The sequence below is a fragment of the Aquarana catesbeiana genome, linkage group LG05, assembly GCF_042186555.1.
Source record: "Aquarana catesbeiana isolate 2022-GZ linkage group LG05, ASM4218655v1, whole genome shotgun sequence".
Classification (NCBI taxonomy): domain Eukaryota; kingdom Metazoa; phylum Chordata; class Amphibia; order Anura; family Ranidae; genus Aquarana; species Aquarana catesbeiana.
The window spans coordinates 371,875,314-371,895,929 of NC_133328.1; the positions used below are offsets into that span (position 1 = coordinate 371,875,314).

General features: G+C 42.8%; 1 protein-coding gene across 1 annotated transcript in view; it reads right to left on the bottom strand.

Moving 5' to 3' along the window:
- Window positions 1-20,616, bottom strand: part of DUSP22 (dual specificity phosphatase 22) — a 211,998-nt gene that overhangs the window by 43,643 nt on the left and 147,739 nt on the right. Inside the window, exon 4 of the mRNA XM_073630966.1 lies at window positions 4,211-4,260. Within this exon, the coding sequence (XP_073487067.1) occupies window positions 4,211-4,260 (50 nt within the window). The remainder of the gene's footprint in view (window positions 1-4,210; window positions 4,261-20,616) is intronic.

The window sequence follows — 20,616 nt, forward strand, 5'->3', positions numbered from 1 at the left end:
ATGACATTTCAAAGGAAAAAAGGTTATTTAAAACTACTCGCGGCTATTAATGAATTGCCGGTCCGACAATACACATAAAAGTTCATTGATAAAAATGGCATGGGAATTCAACACAGGGGAACCCCGAACCAAAATTTAAAAAAAAATGACGTGGGGGGGTAACCCTATATTCCATACCCGGCCCTTCAGGTCTGGTATGGATATTAAGGGGAACCCTGGCCAAAATTAAAAAAAAAAAATGGCATGTGGTCTCCCCAAAAATCCATACCAGACCCTTATCCAAGCACGCAACCTGGCAGGCCACAGGAAAAGAGGGGGGGACGAGAGGGAAGCCCCCCCTCCTGAACCGTACCAGGCCACATTACCTCAACATTGGGAGGGTGCTTTGGGGTAGCCCCCCAAAACACCTTGTCCCCATGTTAATGGGGACAAGGGCCTCATCCCCACAACCCTTGCCCAGTGTTTGTGGGGGTCTGCGGGAGAAACGTCACACAGTGGGAGCCTCCCATCATGGTCGGATGCGGAGCGGCCCAGAAGACGAAGGGAAGAAGACGCCAGTGCTGCGGAGGAAGATGCCGGACAAGAACACCAGAGGTAGAACCAGATGAACCAGAAGAAGAAGATAGAGGAAGAAACCGAAGGAAGAAAGAAGATAGAAGAAAGAAGAACCATTTAAATAAAGGAGTTGTCAAAAACTGTCTCTTGTCATTTTTAACATTTTTGACACTTTTTTTCACACGGAGGGGAGGGCCGGGATCTGGGGGTCCCCTTGTTAAAGGGGGCCTCCAGATTCCGATAAGCCCCCCGCCCGCAGACCCCCACAACCACCGGGCAAGGGTTGTGGGGATGAGGCCCTTGTCCCCATCAACATGGGGACAAGGTGTTTTTGGGGGCTACCCCAAAGCACCCTCCCAATGTTGAGGGCATGTGGCCTGGTACGGTTCAGGAGGGGAGGCCGCTCTCTCATCCCACCCCTCTTTTCCTGCGGCCTGCCAGGTTGCGTGCTCGGATAAGGGTCTGGTATGGATTTTTGGGGAGACCCTACGCCATTTTTTTTTAACATTTTGGTGCGGGGTTCCCCTTAAAATCCATACCAGACCTGAAGGGCCTGGTATGGAATTTAGGGGGACCCCCCACGTCATTTTTTTAAAAATTTGGTTCGGGGTTCCCCTGTGGGGAATTCCCATGCCGTTTTTCAATGAACTTTTATGTGTATTCTCGGACCGGCAATTCATTAATAGCCGCGAGTAGTTTTAAATGACTTTTTCTCCTTTGAAATGTCATTTTGCTGTCAGACTGTTCTAAACACTGGAAACATGCGCCCCTTTACAGGCATACTATAGACACCCCCCAGCTACGAAATTTAAAGGGATATTACACTTTTATTGTTTCACTTTAAGCATTATTAAAATCACTGGTCCTGAAAAAACGGCCGTTTTTAAAACTTTTTTTTTGCATTGATCCATGTCCCCTGGGGCAGGACCCAGGTCCCCAAACACTTTATGACAATAACTTGCATATAAGCCTTTAAAATTATTACTTTTGATTATTCATGTTCGTGTCCCATAGACTTTAACGGTGTTCGCGTTTTCGAACTAATTTTTTGCCTGTTCGCATGTTCTGGTGCGAACCGAACAGGGGGGTGTTCGGCTCATCCCTAGTTGTACACCCTCCCGATTTTTCACCTTAATGCATGTTATGCATTAAATCGAAGAAACTCTTGTGCTGCAGCACCCCCCCAGACCCCCTCTTCGGGTCCTCATTGGATAGATAGCAGCGGGAGCCATCAAATCCGGTGACACAGGAGCTGGGGGCGGGCTGAATCCTGCTGTCTGTCAATGGACGCAGCAGCAGAACTCGGGAGCACGCACACACAAGTGTCCTCATGAAAAGTGTCTCTCCGTGGGGGCACTCGAGAATAAGAGGTGCCAGAAGCGCCGCAGGGGGACCCCAGAAAAGGAGGATCAGGACCAATCTGTGCAAAACCCTTGCAAAGAGGAGGCAAGTATAACATGTTTGTTATTTAAAAAAAAAACAAAAACAATAAAACAAAGCTTTACAAAAACTTTAAGGATTTAGAGAAGATCTGTAAAAAAGATTGGACCAAAATCCCTGCTGAGATGTGTGCAAACCTGGTCTTACCTCTGTGCTTGCCAACAAGGGTTTCTCCACCAAGTACTAAGTCATGTTTTGCTTGGGGATCAAATATGTATTTTACTCACTAAATTGCAACTCAATTTATAACATATATAACATTTGTATCATGTGTTTTTTTTCTGGATTTTTGGTTGATATTCTGTCTCTATCATTTAAAATACACTTATGATAAAAACTATAGACCCTTCATTTCTTTTAAGTGGGCGAACTTACAAAATCAGCAGATCAAATAATTATTTTCCCCACTGTAATAATATATGAAAAGAAAGAAAATCAATGTCCATACAGAGCATATGGATGGTGATCAGAAACAGTCCCAGAATTCCAGGAAACCAAAATGCTCTCCTTCAATGTGTGAGATGAATAAACTTCCTTGTTCCTCAAAAAAGTGCCAACTGTGTCCACCGTCACCATAAAAAGTGGCAGAATGTAAGGCTTACTGAATCCCAATGACCCCCTTAAAAAGGGAGGTCACAGAACGCTTTAGATGGTATACTCAGGCATCAATGGCGTCTCTCCACATACATCCCAGGGCCGACCTGGGGAGCAACAGGTGGTCAGCCAAGACTATATTGCAGCCACTTGGCGTTGCTGGAGATCAAACTTGCTTTTTAAGGAACAGTGTGAACTGATGACCCTGGGATGTATGCGGAGGGACGCCATTGATGCCTGAGTATACCGACTAAAGCTTTTTGTGACTGCTCAGAATAAGGATGTCATTGGCATTCACATTGAATTGCTGATTTTGTGACATATGCCTGTCATCATAAAGTCTTCAAAATTTATGCTTCTCATAAACGTTGTAATTCATTTTGCGTGGCGTTACACTAAAGGAGGCTGACATATCTGGGATGCGGGATATTTTAATTACTACCACGGTTTTTACGTATGTCTTGATTACATGTGTCATATCATTAAACTTACGATCTTTGTGGATTACAGTTCATGCCCTGTGGATTGTATGGCATATTTAGTAGTTATTTGTGAAATATGTCATTAAAGTATAACTAAAGGCAAAACTTTTTTTAAGTCTTGGATAGAGTGGAATTAGAACACCTGTCAGTTTTTATTGCTGTGTCCCCATTAAAGTGATTGCATACCTTTTTTATTTACTTTTACCTACAGGTAAGCCTATAATAAGGCTTACCTGTAGGTAAAAAAAATATCTCCTAAACCTGTACAGTTTAGGAGATATTCCCCTCGCAATGAGCCGCTGACTGCAGCGGCGCATGCGCGCAGGGGCTTCTCGGCTGATAGCCTGGCAAACTCCGGAGCGTGCCGGACAGAAGTCTCCCGCGCGCATGCGCGGGAGTGACGACATCGCGGCTCTGGCCACTCACAGCGCCGGAGCCGCGATACCCGGAAGACACGCAGAGGGGAAATGTCAGCTCCCTCGGCGTGGACAGGATGAGATGCCGGCGCCTCGTTCTAAGGTAAGTACCTCATAATGAGCTAGAATGCGGTGCATACTAGCTCATTATGCCTTTTCCCTTGCAGGGGTAGAAAAAAAAAAAAAAAAAAACCCCAGCGGGTATACAAACGCTTTAAGGAGATTCGCCCTCTCTATGTGTCCTGTTTACCATTATCATTGAAAGTTGAACTAAAAGAAAAATTACAAATTTTTGGTTCTCCCCAGAAAAGTAACAGGGGGGAAATCCTCCAATATGGACACTAGTTCTGGTGACCTGGGGGTCCCCAAGGAATTCCCTTAATTTGATGGGATTTACCTTCACTTCCTGTTTGGCTATGGGACAGGAAATGAAGGGAAATCTCTGCAATGGGACACAGATGACGAAAACAAATCTGACAGGGGTTATAACCCTCCCTTACTCTATCCAAAACGAAAAAAAAAAAAAAGGTTTTGCCCATAGTTCTACTTTAAGTCCATACTTCAGGTTTTTGTTTTTTTTAAGCCGATAAGTATTTAAATGCCAATGGGATGCCAACTGTATTATTTTTTTTTTTTGGAGGCCTGGCGACAAACATACATACACAATAACGTGATTATATTACACTGTCCACATGAAGAATAGAAGAAGAAAAGCTTACTTACAAGTTTTGGTTTGGTGAATCGGATGCTGGAATGCAAAGATACTTCAGGCCCTGGAGAGAAAATTGTACAATTTGAAGAAATAGACAAAGAAATAAAAATGTACTTTTTTGTAAGACTACTACAACATGCTAAACTGCACAATCACATTTTTGGAAGCTCATTAATAGGAAACGCATCAATATACTTGTTCATGCACAAGTTCATGCACAAAGTACTGGATAGGCACAGTAATAAAAAACATGGACATGGTTATCTAATATTCTGGACACATCAAGAGGGAACAGACTAAAAATTCATATTAGATCACGGATATCGAAAAAAGACATTTACATGCACAATGAAACAGAAGCAAAAAGAAATGTTGTTGCCATCAATTTAGTTTTCCACTAGTGCGATGCCAGAAATTGCATGCGATTCGCACCACATTGCTGTGTGGATCACATGCGATTTCAGCCATGCAAACTGTATGGCTGAAATCGCATCGCATTCGCAACAAAGTGGTGCAGTTTTTTGGTCCGCACTGGAATCGGATCACATGGGTGTTCACCATTTCACAGTTCACACGGCGGTCTGCGTACCGATCTGGGGATGTCAACCTTACATCGACACCCCCAGCGTTTTGCAGATCTCAGTGTGAACCACTGTGCGATTCAGGTGCGATGCTGGAAACCGGTATTGAATCACAGGGTCTCCCGCATTGCACCAATGTGAACCCAGCCTTAGGCCCCTTTCACACTTGTGAGACCTTAAAGTCGCACGATTATACAGTGATTTCGTGGACACGATTTTACAGGGATTTTACCGCGAATTTGCGCAATTTTGGATCAGTACTACTTTGTACAACGTTGCCACAACTTTGGCATTAACAAATGAAAACATACATGGTGTGAGGCTTGTGCTTACAGCTTGTGTTTACAAAGTCGTACTGAAATCGTGTCTATATTATTAAGGTAGGATTTGCATGCTACTTGAGGGTTTAAAATTGAGGTCTATGGAGTACAACTCGCATGGAAGTTGGACCAAAGTAGTGCAGGGACTACTTTGAAGTCGGCACGACTTAAAGTCGTGCCAATATGAATGGTAGTCATTGAAAATCATGGAGAATGACTTGTCATACGATTTTCCAGTACAAAATCGTGGGACAAGTCATATAAGAGTGAAATTGGACTTAATGTAAACTGGACACAAACAAGTGGAGTTCCAACTGAGCATATAATAAAACAAACAGAGCTTACCTTCAGTGAAAACCACATACTACAATTATCTGGAGATGCAGAGATACCGACAGCTGAAGCGACTTTCCTATTTTGACCTCTCCTGTAAGGACAGCCATACACGGTGCAAATTTCTTAGAAATTCGCACAATTTCCCCATCAACACAGACAGTGCTGACAGGGAATAAACAATTGTTTTCTCCCAGTGGGGGGTTGGGCAGGGAAAACAGTCCCCGCCAGGAGAAGACAGTGATTATAGCTAGCGGCTTTAGCAGCCGTTAACAATAATCACAAGAGAACCCAGCAGGTTGGTTGTACCCAAGTTGATCGATTAACTTGGTACATTCAGCCTGCTCATTAACGGTTCGAATCTCGGCTGGTTCCTGCTGAACCGGCCGAGATCTGAAGAGTGTATGGCCGGCCTAAACTGATCCAAATCCCACCTATCTTCTGCGCTTTTCCTGGTCAGTGGTCATCCTATCCCGTCACACTAAACAGGCTTAGAATCCAGAAAGGTAAAAGATCATGATCTAATTTAAAGTAAAAATAAAAGGCAAATGTTTATTATTTTTTCATTTTTGATAGACTGGGGAAGGATTAGATGGATTAGATAGGAATATTCACTCTATTTGTCGTGTTTGCCACGATCACCGAGAGTGAAAGTGAAAAAAAAAATCCCAAATATTGGATTGTCACCAGAATAGTAATAAAGGAAAAATCTTCCAATGGGGACACTAGGTGTACCTAGTGATAACTACACAATGGAGGGATTTCCTCCTGGCTATGGGAAAGGATGTGAATGAAAATTTCCCCAATCCGACACGGCAAAAAAAAGGGTTATAACCCCCTTTACTCTATCCAAAAAGAGAGAGTAAAAGATACCTATATATCTGGATCCACTAATTGCTTTGACATGCAGATTTCATTGAACATTCAACCTGGGCATTATTCAAAGACCAATTGAATAGTCCAGTTATGCATCATATTCACTGATGAGGATCAGATCCAAATTTATTGCAAATTACTGCAGAAAACATACTTTTTCTTATCACTGTATTTTTTTTTTTTAAACAAAAAGTGCATTGTCCCATCTCAGCTAAACAGGGGGGAGAGGTTAGGTCACCCGTGTTCAATGTAACCTGATAAAGGACTATTAACAACATTCGCTTTTCACAGCATAGCAATGAACTGCCTGCAGAAAAGCGGTCTAGAGCTTGCTGAAAATTATAAATATAATTTATTCATATGCAATATTTTATATAAACATAACCAAATAAATAACGCTTTAATGCTTTAGTCCTCAACATAGGAAATCCATAAAGAAAATAAAGTATATACAAACACTTCATATAACCCCTTTCAGATAGCAATTAAGGCAAAACACTGAACCTACGAATAGAAATTATTGAACAATAATCATTCTAGAATAGCCTTTAAAAATATAAATATATTTTGAGACGCTTTTTTTTTTTTTTTTTTTTAGGATAAACTGAATTGCAATATTGGATCCTGAATACAAGATCACCTCTGACACTCTATTGTAATGTTATACAGTAGTTTTTTATTTGGCTCAGAGTAATAAAACAATTAAAGGATTTCAGTTGTAATTCTACAGGAAATTCATCTGCTGCCAGCAAAGCACCTGAGCTGAATTGGCAAGGCAGATGTTACTGTGTGCCAAAAATGCAAATAAATGAGAGACCATCCCAATTTAAAAAAAAAAAGGGATTGCTCATTGTACAGTGAACAATCCAAAAGTTTCTTACCAAGCGATAACATAACATGTTTAGAATATTTTAATGAATTATCGTTTATAAATTGACATGCTAATTGTGAGTTAGGTCTCTTTTGAGGGTTCAGCAAGGTCAGTAAGAAATTCATTCTCTGATGATGAAAATTAATCACTTTTTCTATATCCCTGGTGCCCAACCTGCAGCCCTTTGATATATTATGTGCAGCCCTGGGACCTCAGCAGTCTGTACACTCATTAGGAAGAGGAGTGACTGGTCATGTAAGTTAAAAAAAACCCTGTGCTGTGAGGGGGCTGGCCTGATCCCCTTCTAGAAATACTTGTATGGCACACAGATTTAAAGGGGAACTCTGCATTCTCTGGGGTAAAGGGGAGCTCTGATATAAGGGTTTTTTTGGGGTTCCCCCTTACATCAGAGTCCTCAGAGATCCCCCTTTACAGTGTATATAAAGAAGGGGGACTCGATGTAAGGGGGGCTCTGTGGACTCTGATGTGAGGACCTTGGTGGCCAGAGACCCCTTTATATCAGTGTTCCCTTTACGCGAAAGTCCACAATGTTCTACTTTACATCCAGCATAAAGGGGAACTCTGGGGACTCTGATGTAAGGGAGGCTCTCTGGGAAGCCTGATTTAAGGAAGGAACTCTGATATAAAGGGATGTAAAGGAGGAGTCTAATGTAAGATGGGGGGGGGGCTCTGTAGACTGTGATGTAAGGGGAATTCTTTGGCTTCTTATGCCGTGTACACACGACAGAACTTTTTGACCAAACTGGTTCGACGGAACGAATTCATCGGACAATTCAATTGTGTGTGGGTTTCATCTGATCTTTTCTGTCGAAAAATCTGTTGGACTTTAGAAATAGAACATGTTTCAAATCTTTCCGACGGACTCGAGTCCGATCGAAAAATCAGTTCGTCTGTATGCTAGTCCGATGGACGCTAGGGCAGCTATTGGCTACTGGCTATGAACTTCCTTATTCTAGTCTGGTCGTACGTCATCACGTTCGAAACGATCGGACATTGGTGTGATTGTGTGTAGGCAAGTCCGTGTAGTTGGAACTCCGTCGAAAAGTCCTTCGGCGTTCAGTCCGACGAAAAGTCCGGTCGTGTGTACACAGCTTTAGACTATGATGTAAGAAGAGTATGCTGGACAGAGCCTGATTTAAGGGGAATGCTGGGGACTCTGATGTAAGGAGGGACTCTGATGTAACAAAGGTTTCATCATGACTGCCAAACTATATGTTGTTTCATATGTTACTTATGACCCTGCACTCTATACATTCTGCTGTACATTAGTCTTTACCAAGGTGTTCATTGTCCCAACAGTTGCTGGTTTAGTTCTTCTTTAAGGCTGGCCCAGTCAGTTCTTTTTGTGTACAGCAAAGCATATGTAATGTAAATGTCTACATTTTTTTTTAATTATCCTTTGTCCTGATGTTTTATTTGTGTCTGTGAGGGTGTCAGTTTTGGCACAATAATTAGGAGCATTTTGTGTATACAAGGACTGTTATATGTGTGCAGTGTATATAGTGACTAGCCTCATACTCTGTTTGTTGATCCCCCCTCACTGTTCGGCAAAATCTGACCATGCATACCATTTGCCGTGGCATGCTATTTAGAACATAGTACTTATTTTTCTATTTTTTCATTTTATCCCAGGGTTGGGGCATCCTTTTATAATCCTAGTCATGCTCACATTTTGTCACTCTGTTTTGAGTTCTTGGTTGTAAAGCCAATAGATTACTTGTTATGAGTATTGTTAGTGTTTACATATTTTTTATACTGATAAAAATATCAATTTTCTTAGTTTAGAATAGGCGTTTCTATCATATTCCAGGTCGTCTATAAACACTGTGCTCTGTCAAAAAGTTTTCATGTTTTGTCAGTAAAAAAAGCCAAGGGAGGTTGGCAACCCTGCTCCCCTGTATACCTGGATGGGGGGGGCGGCATATAGAGGAAAAAAAAAACAATGCCCTCCATTTTCCTCCTGCAGCCCTGGAAAGCCTGCTTCTCCTCCTCTCCCTTCTGCAGACATTGAGCGGCTGCAGGAGGAAAATGGAGGCAATCAGTTCTTCTATATGCCGCCCCCAGCACCCCTCCTATCCAGCTTCCTCCTCTTTCTTTTGCCCCTGGGCCCCCCCCCTCCCCTCTGTGTGCTCCCCTGCCCCTTCCCCCGTGTCAATATTGAGACCAGGGGATATGTCATTAACCAGCCCCTTCCTTTTCTGAATGGACATAACTGAGGCGTAGTAGACTGTGTTACTATGCTTCAGTTTGTAAATGAACGGAAAGCTCTGTACAGTGCTATTCCTGCCCATTCATTGTATGCAGCTGAAGCTGAGAGGTGCCCTTCATGGTTTCTTGCACCAGGGCCCTGAAGGTTTTAGTCATACCTCCGTCATGACTGTAAAAGCATTGATCTCTTCTAGCCTCATGTAACATGTTCCCAATTTCCTATTGTCTTCTGCAGCCTATTTCTAGCCAAAAATGTAGCACTTCCACACACACACGGACCTTCATTTGCTTCAACAGGTCTGCAGTTTCTGACAGTCCTCTAAAGCATTACATAGTGTGTGTGTGTGTGTGTGTGTGTGTGTGTGTGTGTGTGTGTGTGTGTGTGTGTGTGTGTGTGTGTGTGTGTGTGTGTGTGTGTGTGTGTGTGTGTGTGTGTGTGTGTGTCAACTGCCTACATATGCAAATGTCAGCACTGGAACATGTGAAACACAGGGTCAATGTAGTAAAAAAAAAAAAAACCCACTGGGGTAGTTTAAAATAAAATATCCCATCGAGATAGACATTCTGAATATTCCAGTTGGCCCACTAGTTATAGGGCTGGTTCACACCACAAAAACGCACCGGACTGCAGGTGATGTGATGTGGCCCTTAATGTAGAGTCACTGACCTACAAAAAGTATGCAGATCAGGAAAGCTAAAGAAAATCTAAAGTCCTTGTCTGCATGTGGTATACATTCTGAGTATGTGATGCAAGCAGATAAGTACGGCAGCCAGACAACTAGCATTTTCAGAAAGCAAGGTCAGCAACGATTTACTCACAACACTTTTCTTTGAAATGTATTAGTTTCATGTTTACACTTTTGTTAGTGGAACAAGTATTGATGAGAAATCTGATGACTTGGTTGGGAAATCCCTGCTGAACAAACGTGGAGGGGGAGACCCAGATCCAGGGTGTAAAGGAGAATGGCCTCATTCTCACCTCCTTACCAGCAGAACCCACACTCTGAAATCATTAAGTACTATGTTAAACTATTTAGCCAAACCCTGATCATACTGACCTTACTGACACTAAAGCACACAGCTTGTGTTCATATACTTTGTAGGCGTACAGTCTGACTACTAGCTGTTGAAAAAATTCTACATCTAGCTGTGCAAAAGAAATTGAGAAAGCAATTAAAAACTGAGCTACATTCCAAATTAAAATCTGTGGTGTCAAATTCAAGTATGCAGACTATATGTACAAAACCAAAAGAGCGTAACATGTAATAAAACACAGCGAGCAATCACTAGTCTTCACCAAAATGTGAAATTGGATAATAGTAAACTCTTCTGACTAAAAGGGTTAGAGAGTTTCTCTGTCATTACATAGCAAAGTAACATACAAGGCCCCTTTCACACGGACAGATAGAATGGTGCTTTTAGCTGCGGATTTTCTAATTTTCTACCGCAGCTAAAAGCACACAATGCTTTCCTATGGCCCCATTCGCACACTGCGTTTAGCTGCGAATTAGATACATGCGGTTCTGTGCGGATAGAAAAAATAGAATTGACTGCGTCCAGGAGCGATTTAGCGCAGCTATCTGCACATAACCGCAGGTAATCGCAGTGCACTGTGTCAGCTGCGGATAACAGCGCCGAGCTGCTCATCGGGAAAGGAAAAATCATTTTTCTTTTCCCAATGCCCGGCACTGTTGTTTGGTATGAATCTTGAGGGGGAACTCCACGCCAAATTTTAAATAAAAAAATGGCGTGGGTTCCCCCTCAGGGGCATACCAGGCCCTTCGGTCTGGTATGGATTTTAAGAGGAACCCCTACGCCGAAAAAACGGCGTGATGTCCCCCCCAAAATCCATACCAGACCCTTATCCGAGCATGCAGCCCGGTCGGTCAGGAAAGGGGGTGGGGACGGGCGAGCGCCCACCCCCTCATGAACCGTACCAGGCCGCATGCCCTCAACATGGGGGTGGGTGCTTTGGGGGAGCCCTGCGGGCCCCCAACCCCAAAGCACCTTGTCCCCATGTTGATGAGGACAAGGGCCTCTTCCCGACAACCCTGGCCGTTGGTTGTCGGGGTCTGCGGGCGGGGGGGGCTTATCGGAATCTGAGAGCCCCCTTTAATAAGGGGGCCCCCAGATCCCAGCCCCCCATCCTATGTGAATGAGTATGGGGTACATGGTACCCCTACCCATTCACCTAGGGAAAAAGTGTCAATAAAAAAAAACACACTACACAGGTTTTTAAAGTAATTTATTAGGCAGCTCCGGGGTCTTCTTCCGACTTCGGGGGTCTCTCCGGTGTCCTGATCTTCTGCGGCTCTTTTGCTAGCGGTGGCCCAGACTTCTGCCTTCTTTCCTCTTCTGATGTTGACACGACGCTCTCTCCGGCTGGAATGCTCTCTGAGTGCTCCGCAATGGACTTATATAGGCGGTGACCCCGCCCCCTTATGCCGTCACAGTCCCTGGGCATGCTGGGACTGTGATGTTTTAGGGGGCGTGGTCATTACCCGGTGACCACGCCCCCTAAAACGTCACCGTCCCAGCATGCCCAGGGACTGTGACCTCATATATAGGCAGTGACCCCGCCCCCTTAAGTCCATTGCAGAGCGCTCAGAGAGCATTCCAGCCGGAGAGAGCGTCGTGTCAACATCAGAAGAGGGAAGAAAGCAGAAGGCAGAAGTCCGGGCCACCGCTAGCAAAAGAGCCGCAGAAGATCAGGACACCGGAGAGACCCCCAGTGCCGGAAGAAAACCCCCGAAGTTGGAAGAAGACCCCGGAGCTGCTTAATAAATTACTTTAAAAACCTGTGTAGTGTTTTTTTATTGACACTTTTTCCCTAGCTGAATGGGTAGGGGTACCATGTACCCCATACTCATTCACATGGGGTGGGGGGCCGGGGTCTGGGGGCCCTCTTATTAAAGGGGGCTCCCGGATTCTGATAAGCCCCCCGTCCGCAGACCCAGACAACCAACGGCCAGGATTGTCGGGAAGAGGCCCTTGTCCTCATCAACATGGGGACAAGGTGCTTTAGGGTGGGTGGGCCCGCAGGGCGCCCCCCTACCCCAAAGCACCCACCCCCCATGTTGAGGGCATGCGGCCTGGTACGGTTCAGGAGGAGGGGGGCGCTCGCCCGTCCCCACCCCCCATTCCTGACCGGCCGGGCTGCGTGCTCGGATAAGGGTCTGGTATGGATTCTGGGGGGGACCCCACCCCCCACCCCAAAGCACCTTGTCCCCATGTTGATGAGGACAAGGGCCTCTTCCCGACAACCCTGGCCGTTGGTTGTCGGGGTCTGCGGGCGGAGGGCTTATCGGAATCCGGGAGCCCCCTTTAATAAGGGGCCCCCAGATCCCGGCCCCCCACCCTATGTGAATGAGTATGGGGTACATGGTACCCCTACCCATTCACCTAGGGAAAGTGTCAATAAAAAAAACACTACACAGATTTTTAAAATAATTTATTAGACAGCTTCGGGGGTCTTCTTCCGGCCTCGGGGGTCTCTCCAGGTCTTCTGCCGCTCTTTTGCTATAGCGGAGGAGCCCGGTCTGCTGCCTTCTGCCTTCTTCCCTCTTCTCTTCTTCTGATGTTGACACGACGCTCTCTCCGGCTGGAATGCACTCTGGGCGCTCCGCTCTGACTTATTTAGGCGGTGACCCCGCCCCCTTATGCCGTCACAGTCCCTGGGCATGCTGGGACTGTGACGTTTTAGGGGGCGTGGTGATCACCCGAAGCTGGAAGAAGACCCCCGGAGCCGGAAGAAGACCCCCGGAGCCGGAAGAAGACCCCCGGAGCTGTCTAATAAATTACTTTAAAAATCTGTGTAGTGTTTTTTTTATTGACACTTTTTCCTTAGGTGAATGGGTAGGGGTACCATGTACCCCATACTCATTCACATAGGGTGGGGGGCCGGGATCTGGGGGCTCCCGGATTCCGATAAGCCCTCCGCCCGCAGACCCCGACAACCAACGGCCAGGGTTGTCGGGAAGAGGCCCTTGTCCTCATCAACATGGGGACAAGGTGCTTCAGGGTGGGGGGCTCGCAGGGCGCCCCCTCCCCCAAAGCACCCACCCCCATGTTGAGGGCATGCGGCCTGGTACGGTTCAGGAGGGGGGGGGGGGATGCTCGCCCGTCCCCACCCCCTTTCCTGACCGACCGGGCTGCTTGCTCGGATAAGGGTCTGGTATGGATTTTGGGGGGGGACCCCACGTCGTTTTTTCGGCGAAGGGGTTCCTCTTAAAATCCATACCAGACCGAAGGGCCTGGTATGCCCCTGAGGGGGAACCCGCGCCATTTTTTAAATTTAAAATTTGGCGTGGAGTTCCCCCTCAAGATTCATACCAAACAGTGCGAGTCGGCACCCTGTCGGGTTGCCATGGAAATGGCAAACCGCAGCCAAACGCACCCGCAGCTAATCGCACTGTGCAAATGCAGCTGATCGCAGTGCCTGGAGTCTTGAACTCCACAGGAAAAAAAACATGCTTTTAACTGCGGCAGAATAGCCGTCCGTGTGAAAGGCGCCTAAATGTTCAGAATTGAAAGTGTAGAGGATTGAAAAAAATGTTTGACCTGGCCCTTTTTTTTTTTTAACATTTCGAGGAGGATATACGATTTTAGTAATTTGGTTTTGATCTGCTTTAATTATATCTGTCTCCATAGTACATACCTAGAAAGATGTTTTTTCAAAATTCGTCATATTTGGCTAGTCAATTTAAGGTTTAAATGGTTTAGTAACCTTCAATGTATTGGCAGCATGAATACAAAAGTAAAGTAATGGTGGCCATACTAACAACTACAAAATTATCTATTGGCTTGCCGTACCCAGTACATATTAACATGCCAAGGACCTTTTTTAAAAAATTTTACAGCCCAAAGTATGCTGTCAATGCAGTCTTTGACTATGCACATGCTAATGCTGCTTGCACATAAGCCACATTACAAAAGGCTTTTACTTTTTTTTTTTCTCTATGGCAGTACAACAGTGCTGCCAACAATACTATATACCAGGGGTGTTGCTAGAGAGTGGCTTTTGGGGCTGTAGCCCCGAATCTGAGGCCAATAGCCCCGAGTCTCTGCAGGGGTCCCAAAGGGGAGGGGAGGCTCTCTGGAGACCCTGATGTAAGGGAGAGGCTCTCTGGGGACCCTGATTTTAAGGCCTAGGCTCTCTAGGGACCCTGATTTAAGGGGGAGGCTCTCTGGGGACCCTAATGTAAGGGGGAGGCTCTCTGGGGACCCTAATGTAAGGGGGCCTTTCTGGGAACCCTGATGTAAGTGGGGGGGGGCCTCTGGGTACCCTGATGGAAGGGGGAGGCTCTCTGAGGACTCTGATGTAAGGGGGGGCTCTCTGGGGACCCTGATGTAAGCGGGGGGCTCTCTGGGGATATATATACACCCACACGTATATTACTGTATATACATGTGTATGCCCGCCCAAGCGTATGACTTTCTTTACTACGCTGCTATGGGCTCTAGCCCCAGATCTTTTGTAGACCTAGCAACGCCCCTGCTATATACTAAAAGCCAAGGAGAGGATCTGCATGACTTATTAATTCTCCAGCTCACTATGATATGTCCACCCAGAGATGAGCTGGAGGAATAACATTGGTGCACTGCCTTCCTCCTTGGGGTGCATACTCCTGACTTCCAACCATGCCAGATTTCAACAAAATCCTGCCTCCCACGGATCCTGGCTGTGTTTCTGAATGCTTGTGTAGCACTGTAGACTAGTAGAGATCCAGCTGGGATACTAGCACATCTCAGTGCCTACACTCACAGGAATGGACAAAAGTGTGATAAAAAAAACTTTTACATAGCATGACATACAATTGTTGATATTGTTTTGGCAGATGGATGAGGTGTATAGAAGAAGGCAAACTTGTGTGATGTAAAAACACAAATGCTGTGCTGTACGTACAGTTAGTCTCTATTGGTTGCTGTGGGTACACATCACAAGGAGGGGGGCTGCCCTACCCCCATTCATTATGGCCACAGCCCCCCCCCCCCCCCCAACAACTGACTCCAGCATTTTTCCTTCCACTGACCAGTAATGTAAGGTGCTGTACATAGCATTGTCCTGACTGCTACACTATGTGCTGTGTTATACATTACATAAACCTGTCCCCTGTGCTCTATGCACTGTTGTGTATTACATAGTCCTGACCAAAGTGTTTTTATTATTATATAAATACAGGATTCACTATTATTACTATTATAGTAATACAGGATTTATATAGCACCAACAGTTTGTGTAGAGCTTTACATTTTCCTTTCTCAACAGGTAATTACTGCTGTGCAGTATGCCACTATTGAAATTCTTTTTTTAAAGTATGCTCCGACGAAGCGTTAGCTCTCTAGGTATGTAACTTTTCATCCTTTGGGTTTATGTAAGTGAGGCTCACACAGTACTGTATTTATGGAATATATTGTTGGTACATAGAATGAAGACTGTGTAGCGTGTATACAGTATGTAGGCTCAGAGTATTTAACTCCTACTCCTTTTAGGCTTTATGTACACTGGCCTACATTTACCACGGCTGTGGGAAAAAACAAAATGCGGCATTTTTTTGCTGCGGCCGGTGGTCAAAGCGTTGAAGTTCACCTAAACACAGAAGATCCTGAACTCTGCTAAAATCCTATGTGTGCATTGACACACAGGCTTTTATGGAGTTTGTCAAAAAAAAAATGCCTAAAGCTCCTAAATTCCAGTTTAGGAGCTGCTGGTGTAGGCTAGTGTTAATGAAGCCTAAGCCAGGCCCAATATTCAGAGCAAATTAGCCAAGCTCATTTTCATCACAGAACACTCCACATGTCTTATCCATCCCAAAGTATCCCTCCTTCTCAAATCTTGAAGTTGGGAGGTATGCATATACTGTGAGTACTGCACATAAGGACATTACAACACAAACATCCCCCTGCTTCCCTTGCAGAAGACTGAATTTCATTTGCAAACACAATTACTTTTCAAGAACATTACTTCGTTGTCTTGAATATACGGTACAATCTACCAACAATTTAAAAAAAGACGCTTCAAAATTTTATAACTAGGAAATAACTTTAAAACTAAGCCAGCTGTTTCATATGAAACTCGAAAGTTGAATGTCGAGAGAAGAAAAAGTAGCTTATGTGAAACATGCTGAGCTATAATGAGAGCTTTTGTTTCACATGAAAAAAACAGGTGTTGTGGCAGAAGAATCTGGCAGCTGTGAGGTTATCCATAGTAGGAGTACTACTACACAGATCAGCGCATAGACCATGCTCACTTAGTGAATAAATTAAGCTCTTTTTTGGTTTAATTACCACAATCCAGTGCAAACAAAAATCCAATTTTTAACATTTTCCTTGGCCACGATTGAGTTTCACAATGAACATAACCTTACCTTATTTACTAAGTTAAGTGAACATAAACTTTGCAAAACAACCTCTACTCATATAGTAAATTAACCACACCAACAGAGTATAGGATGACCACAAAAACACTAGCTTTGTTCTATATTTTATATAGTAGTAGTGTTCGCTAAAGAATACTAATCATATCACTTCACAGCCACATACTGTATATTGAATGCACTTTGGCTGGTAACCGATATCCAAATGAATATGTAAAAGACGTTTTGTAGTTCATATGCTTAAACATTTAGATATTGTGTCACTTGAAATGTTCTTTAAAAAGATAAGAATCATTATTAGTATATATTTTTTCCCAAATTTATTTAATGTAGTGTCTTTTGGATATATCTCCATATTTGTAAATTATAATCCACTGAAGAAGAAAATGATAAATGGATCCAATTGCTATCAGCATTGGACAAAAAAAAAAGGAGGGGGGGAGCAAATTGTAGCTACATCAATAGAATGGAAGGCAGAAATCAAACTAATTTTTCTGAAAACTTGTGGTCCAATCGGCACTTGCAATGATGACGAATTACATTATTAGGAGGTTAAGCCTTTGGTCCATCCACCCTTCTGCTCTCGGTTTATCGTGTTTCTTTCTTCTCCATATCTTGTTTAGTTTAATAATTGTGAGTCATCTCACTACAATGATACAGTACTAATGGTGTTATTTGCTGTAAAGCAAAACTCAACATCTGTAAAATAATTAATTATAGCACATACAACTGCTGTAAGAGCCATATTGTAATTTAATGTTATTAAAATGTATCTCTCCTTTTCAATCTCATTTCAATGTCCTTTCCTGCTTGAATGATTGTCTCACTGATTTTTCCCAATAAGCATTGCAATGTAAACCCGTCACCCAGAGGGTTATTGTTCTCCACAAAAGTGGAGTCATATTTTAAAGTATACTAGATATGCTGTATAGTTCTACTAAAAAAAAAAAAAAAAAAAAAAAAGAAGGTTAGTTTATCCTGTAACAAGAGCTTTCTTACAAAACATCTAAAATTAAATGTTTCCTAAATATAGGAAATCAATTGCTTTAGTATATTTATTAAAATGACAAAACAAGAATAGGGCAATACAGAGAATATTTACACAGGAAAAACATTTATATAAAATAAGCATTGCAGCTGAATATGCACATAAAACTGATGATAGAGATAGAGATAGAGATGATAGAGATAGAGATAGAGATGATAGAGATAGAGATAGAGATGATAGAGATAGAGATAGAGATGATAGAGATAGAGATAGAGATGATAGAGATAGAGATAGAGATGATAGAGATAGAGATAGAGATGATAGAGATAGAGATGATAGAGATAGAGATAGAGATGATAGAGATAGAGATAGAGATGATAGAGATAGAGATAGAGATGATAGAGATAGAGATAGAGATGATAGAGATAGAGATAGAGATGATAGAGATAGAGATAGAGATGATAGAGATAGAGATAGAGATGATAGAGATAGAGATAGAGATGATAGAGATAGAGATAGAGATGATAGAGATAGAGATAGAGATGATAGAGATAGAGATGATAGAGATAGAGATGATAGAGATAGAGATAGAGATGATAGAGATAGAGATAGAGATGATAGAGATAGAGATAGAGATGATAGAGATAGAGATGATAGAGATAGAGATGATAGAGATAGAGATGATAGAGATAGAGATGATAGAGATAGAGATAGAGATGATAGAGATAGAGATAGAGATGATAGAGATAGAGATAGAGATGATAGAGATAGAGATAGAGATGATAGAGATAGAGATAGAGATGATAGAGATAGAGATAGAGATGATAGAGATAGAGATAGAGATGATAGAGATAGAGATAGAGATGATAGAGATAGAGATAGAGATGATAGAGATAGAGATAGAGATGATAGAGATAGAGATAGAGATGATAGAGATAGAGATAGAGATGATAGAGATAGAGATAGAGATGATAGAGATAGAGATAGAGATGATAGAGATAGAGATAGAGATGATAGAGATAGAGATAGAGATGATAGAGATAGAGATAGAGATAGAGATAGAGAAAATCTGTATCTATTCTATGCCTCGAGCTGTGGGTCAACCCAGTATCCCAAGAGAACCAGCAACATTCTGCACATATATTATACTTGCTACAGTACACACACATGAGTACACTAAGCTGGCACAAGTCATTTTTGGACAACAGGTTTTCTTCTCAAATACGGACACATGGTGTGATTCCTCAAAAACAGACTTAAAAATAAAGCTTTTGTTGATTATTAAATTTAGGTATATAAAAAAAATAAACCAAATTCTCTGCACAGAGATACACAGTTGTTCAAAAAGATATATAAAGGATACCTACACAGTTTGATGAAGCAGTGAAGCGGTGGCATCCAAATTTAAGCCAACCTTTTATTTCCAAGTATACTATCAAGTGGGAACATCAATAACAAGAAGCTATGATGGTATTCTTCATAAGAGAGTAAACATATAATAAAGGCCTACCACTTACTGGCTCCAATTCAAACATTATTAGAATATGAATGTACCATTACTTCATCAATAGTAGAAATTGATATTTATTTATTTCAGGTACTTATATAGCACCGTCAATTTACGTGGCACTTTACATACACATTGTACAATTACATCAGTCCCTACCCTCAAGGAGCTTACAACCTAAGGTCCCTAACACACATTCATACATATACTAGGGCCACTTCAGACAGGATCTGATTAACCTACCAGCATGTCTTTAGCGTGTGGGAGGAAACTGGAGTACCCGGAGGAAACCCATGCAGACACAGGAAGAACATGCAAAATCCAAGCAAATGATGTTGTGGCCAGGATTCGAACCAGTGACCCTTTTTTGCTGCTATGTGAAAGTGCTAACCACTACACCACTGTGCTGCCCATATAAAGATATCTAGCAGCCAGAACATTCCCAAAGTGTTAGCTAAGTCGAAGTATATATGTGCTCCAAGGACATTAAAATGTATGATGATCATTTAACATGAGACAAACAGCAGCTATAAATAAAAAGGGGTTTGAAAAGCTTGATTTAAACCATTGCCTCTCAGTTGAATTAAATGATTACTAAATGTAGCCACAGTAATTATATTAATTATAACTGAGTGGTTTCTGTATTTTAGATCCGATCACCCATATTCCCAGTGATATATGCTGTGACAGTGGTAACATTTGATATGGTTGTTGGTCATTGACAGCCATTCCAATGAGGTACTCTTCTCACAGCAATATTCAGCATAGATGGAAAAGGTGCTTGTGAGCAGTTCATTCACTGACTCCCTCCATCACGCTTTACAGAAAACTGTGATTTTGTTTTAGACATTTAACTCTCGCTTGTTTCAATCTTTGACAATTGGGAAAGCTTATAAGTTGTTCTAGTTTTTCAAGTTCTCACTGTATCGGTTTGGCTGATTTTTGGTTTCAGGAGATACTTTATCTAGTTTTGATGGTTAGGAATTGGAGTAATTAAGTTTTTGAAATTCTGACAAAATATTGAACATTGATTGAACTTTCTGGGTTATATCCCATTAAACAAAAACTTATAAAATTAAAACTATATTAAAATTTGTACGGTTATAAGCATAAGCATTGGTTGTACTAGTTAAACTGGCCCTTCATTTTTTGGATACGTTAAAAAGAACCTATCAGGATTGAAAATATAGGAATTAGTATTGCTAAAGCAATCAGAAGGACAGATGACACCTAAAGTGCAAAATATACTCAAACTGTAAGCTGCAGAGCACGTGAGGTCTGCAAATGGGCAACCACAGTCATCATGTCACATTGTCATTTTTGTAGCAGAGATCAG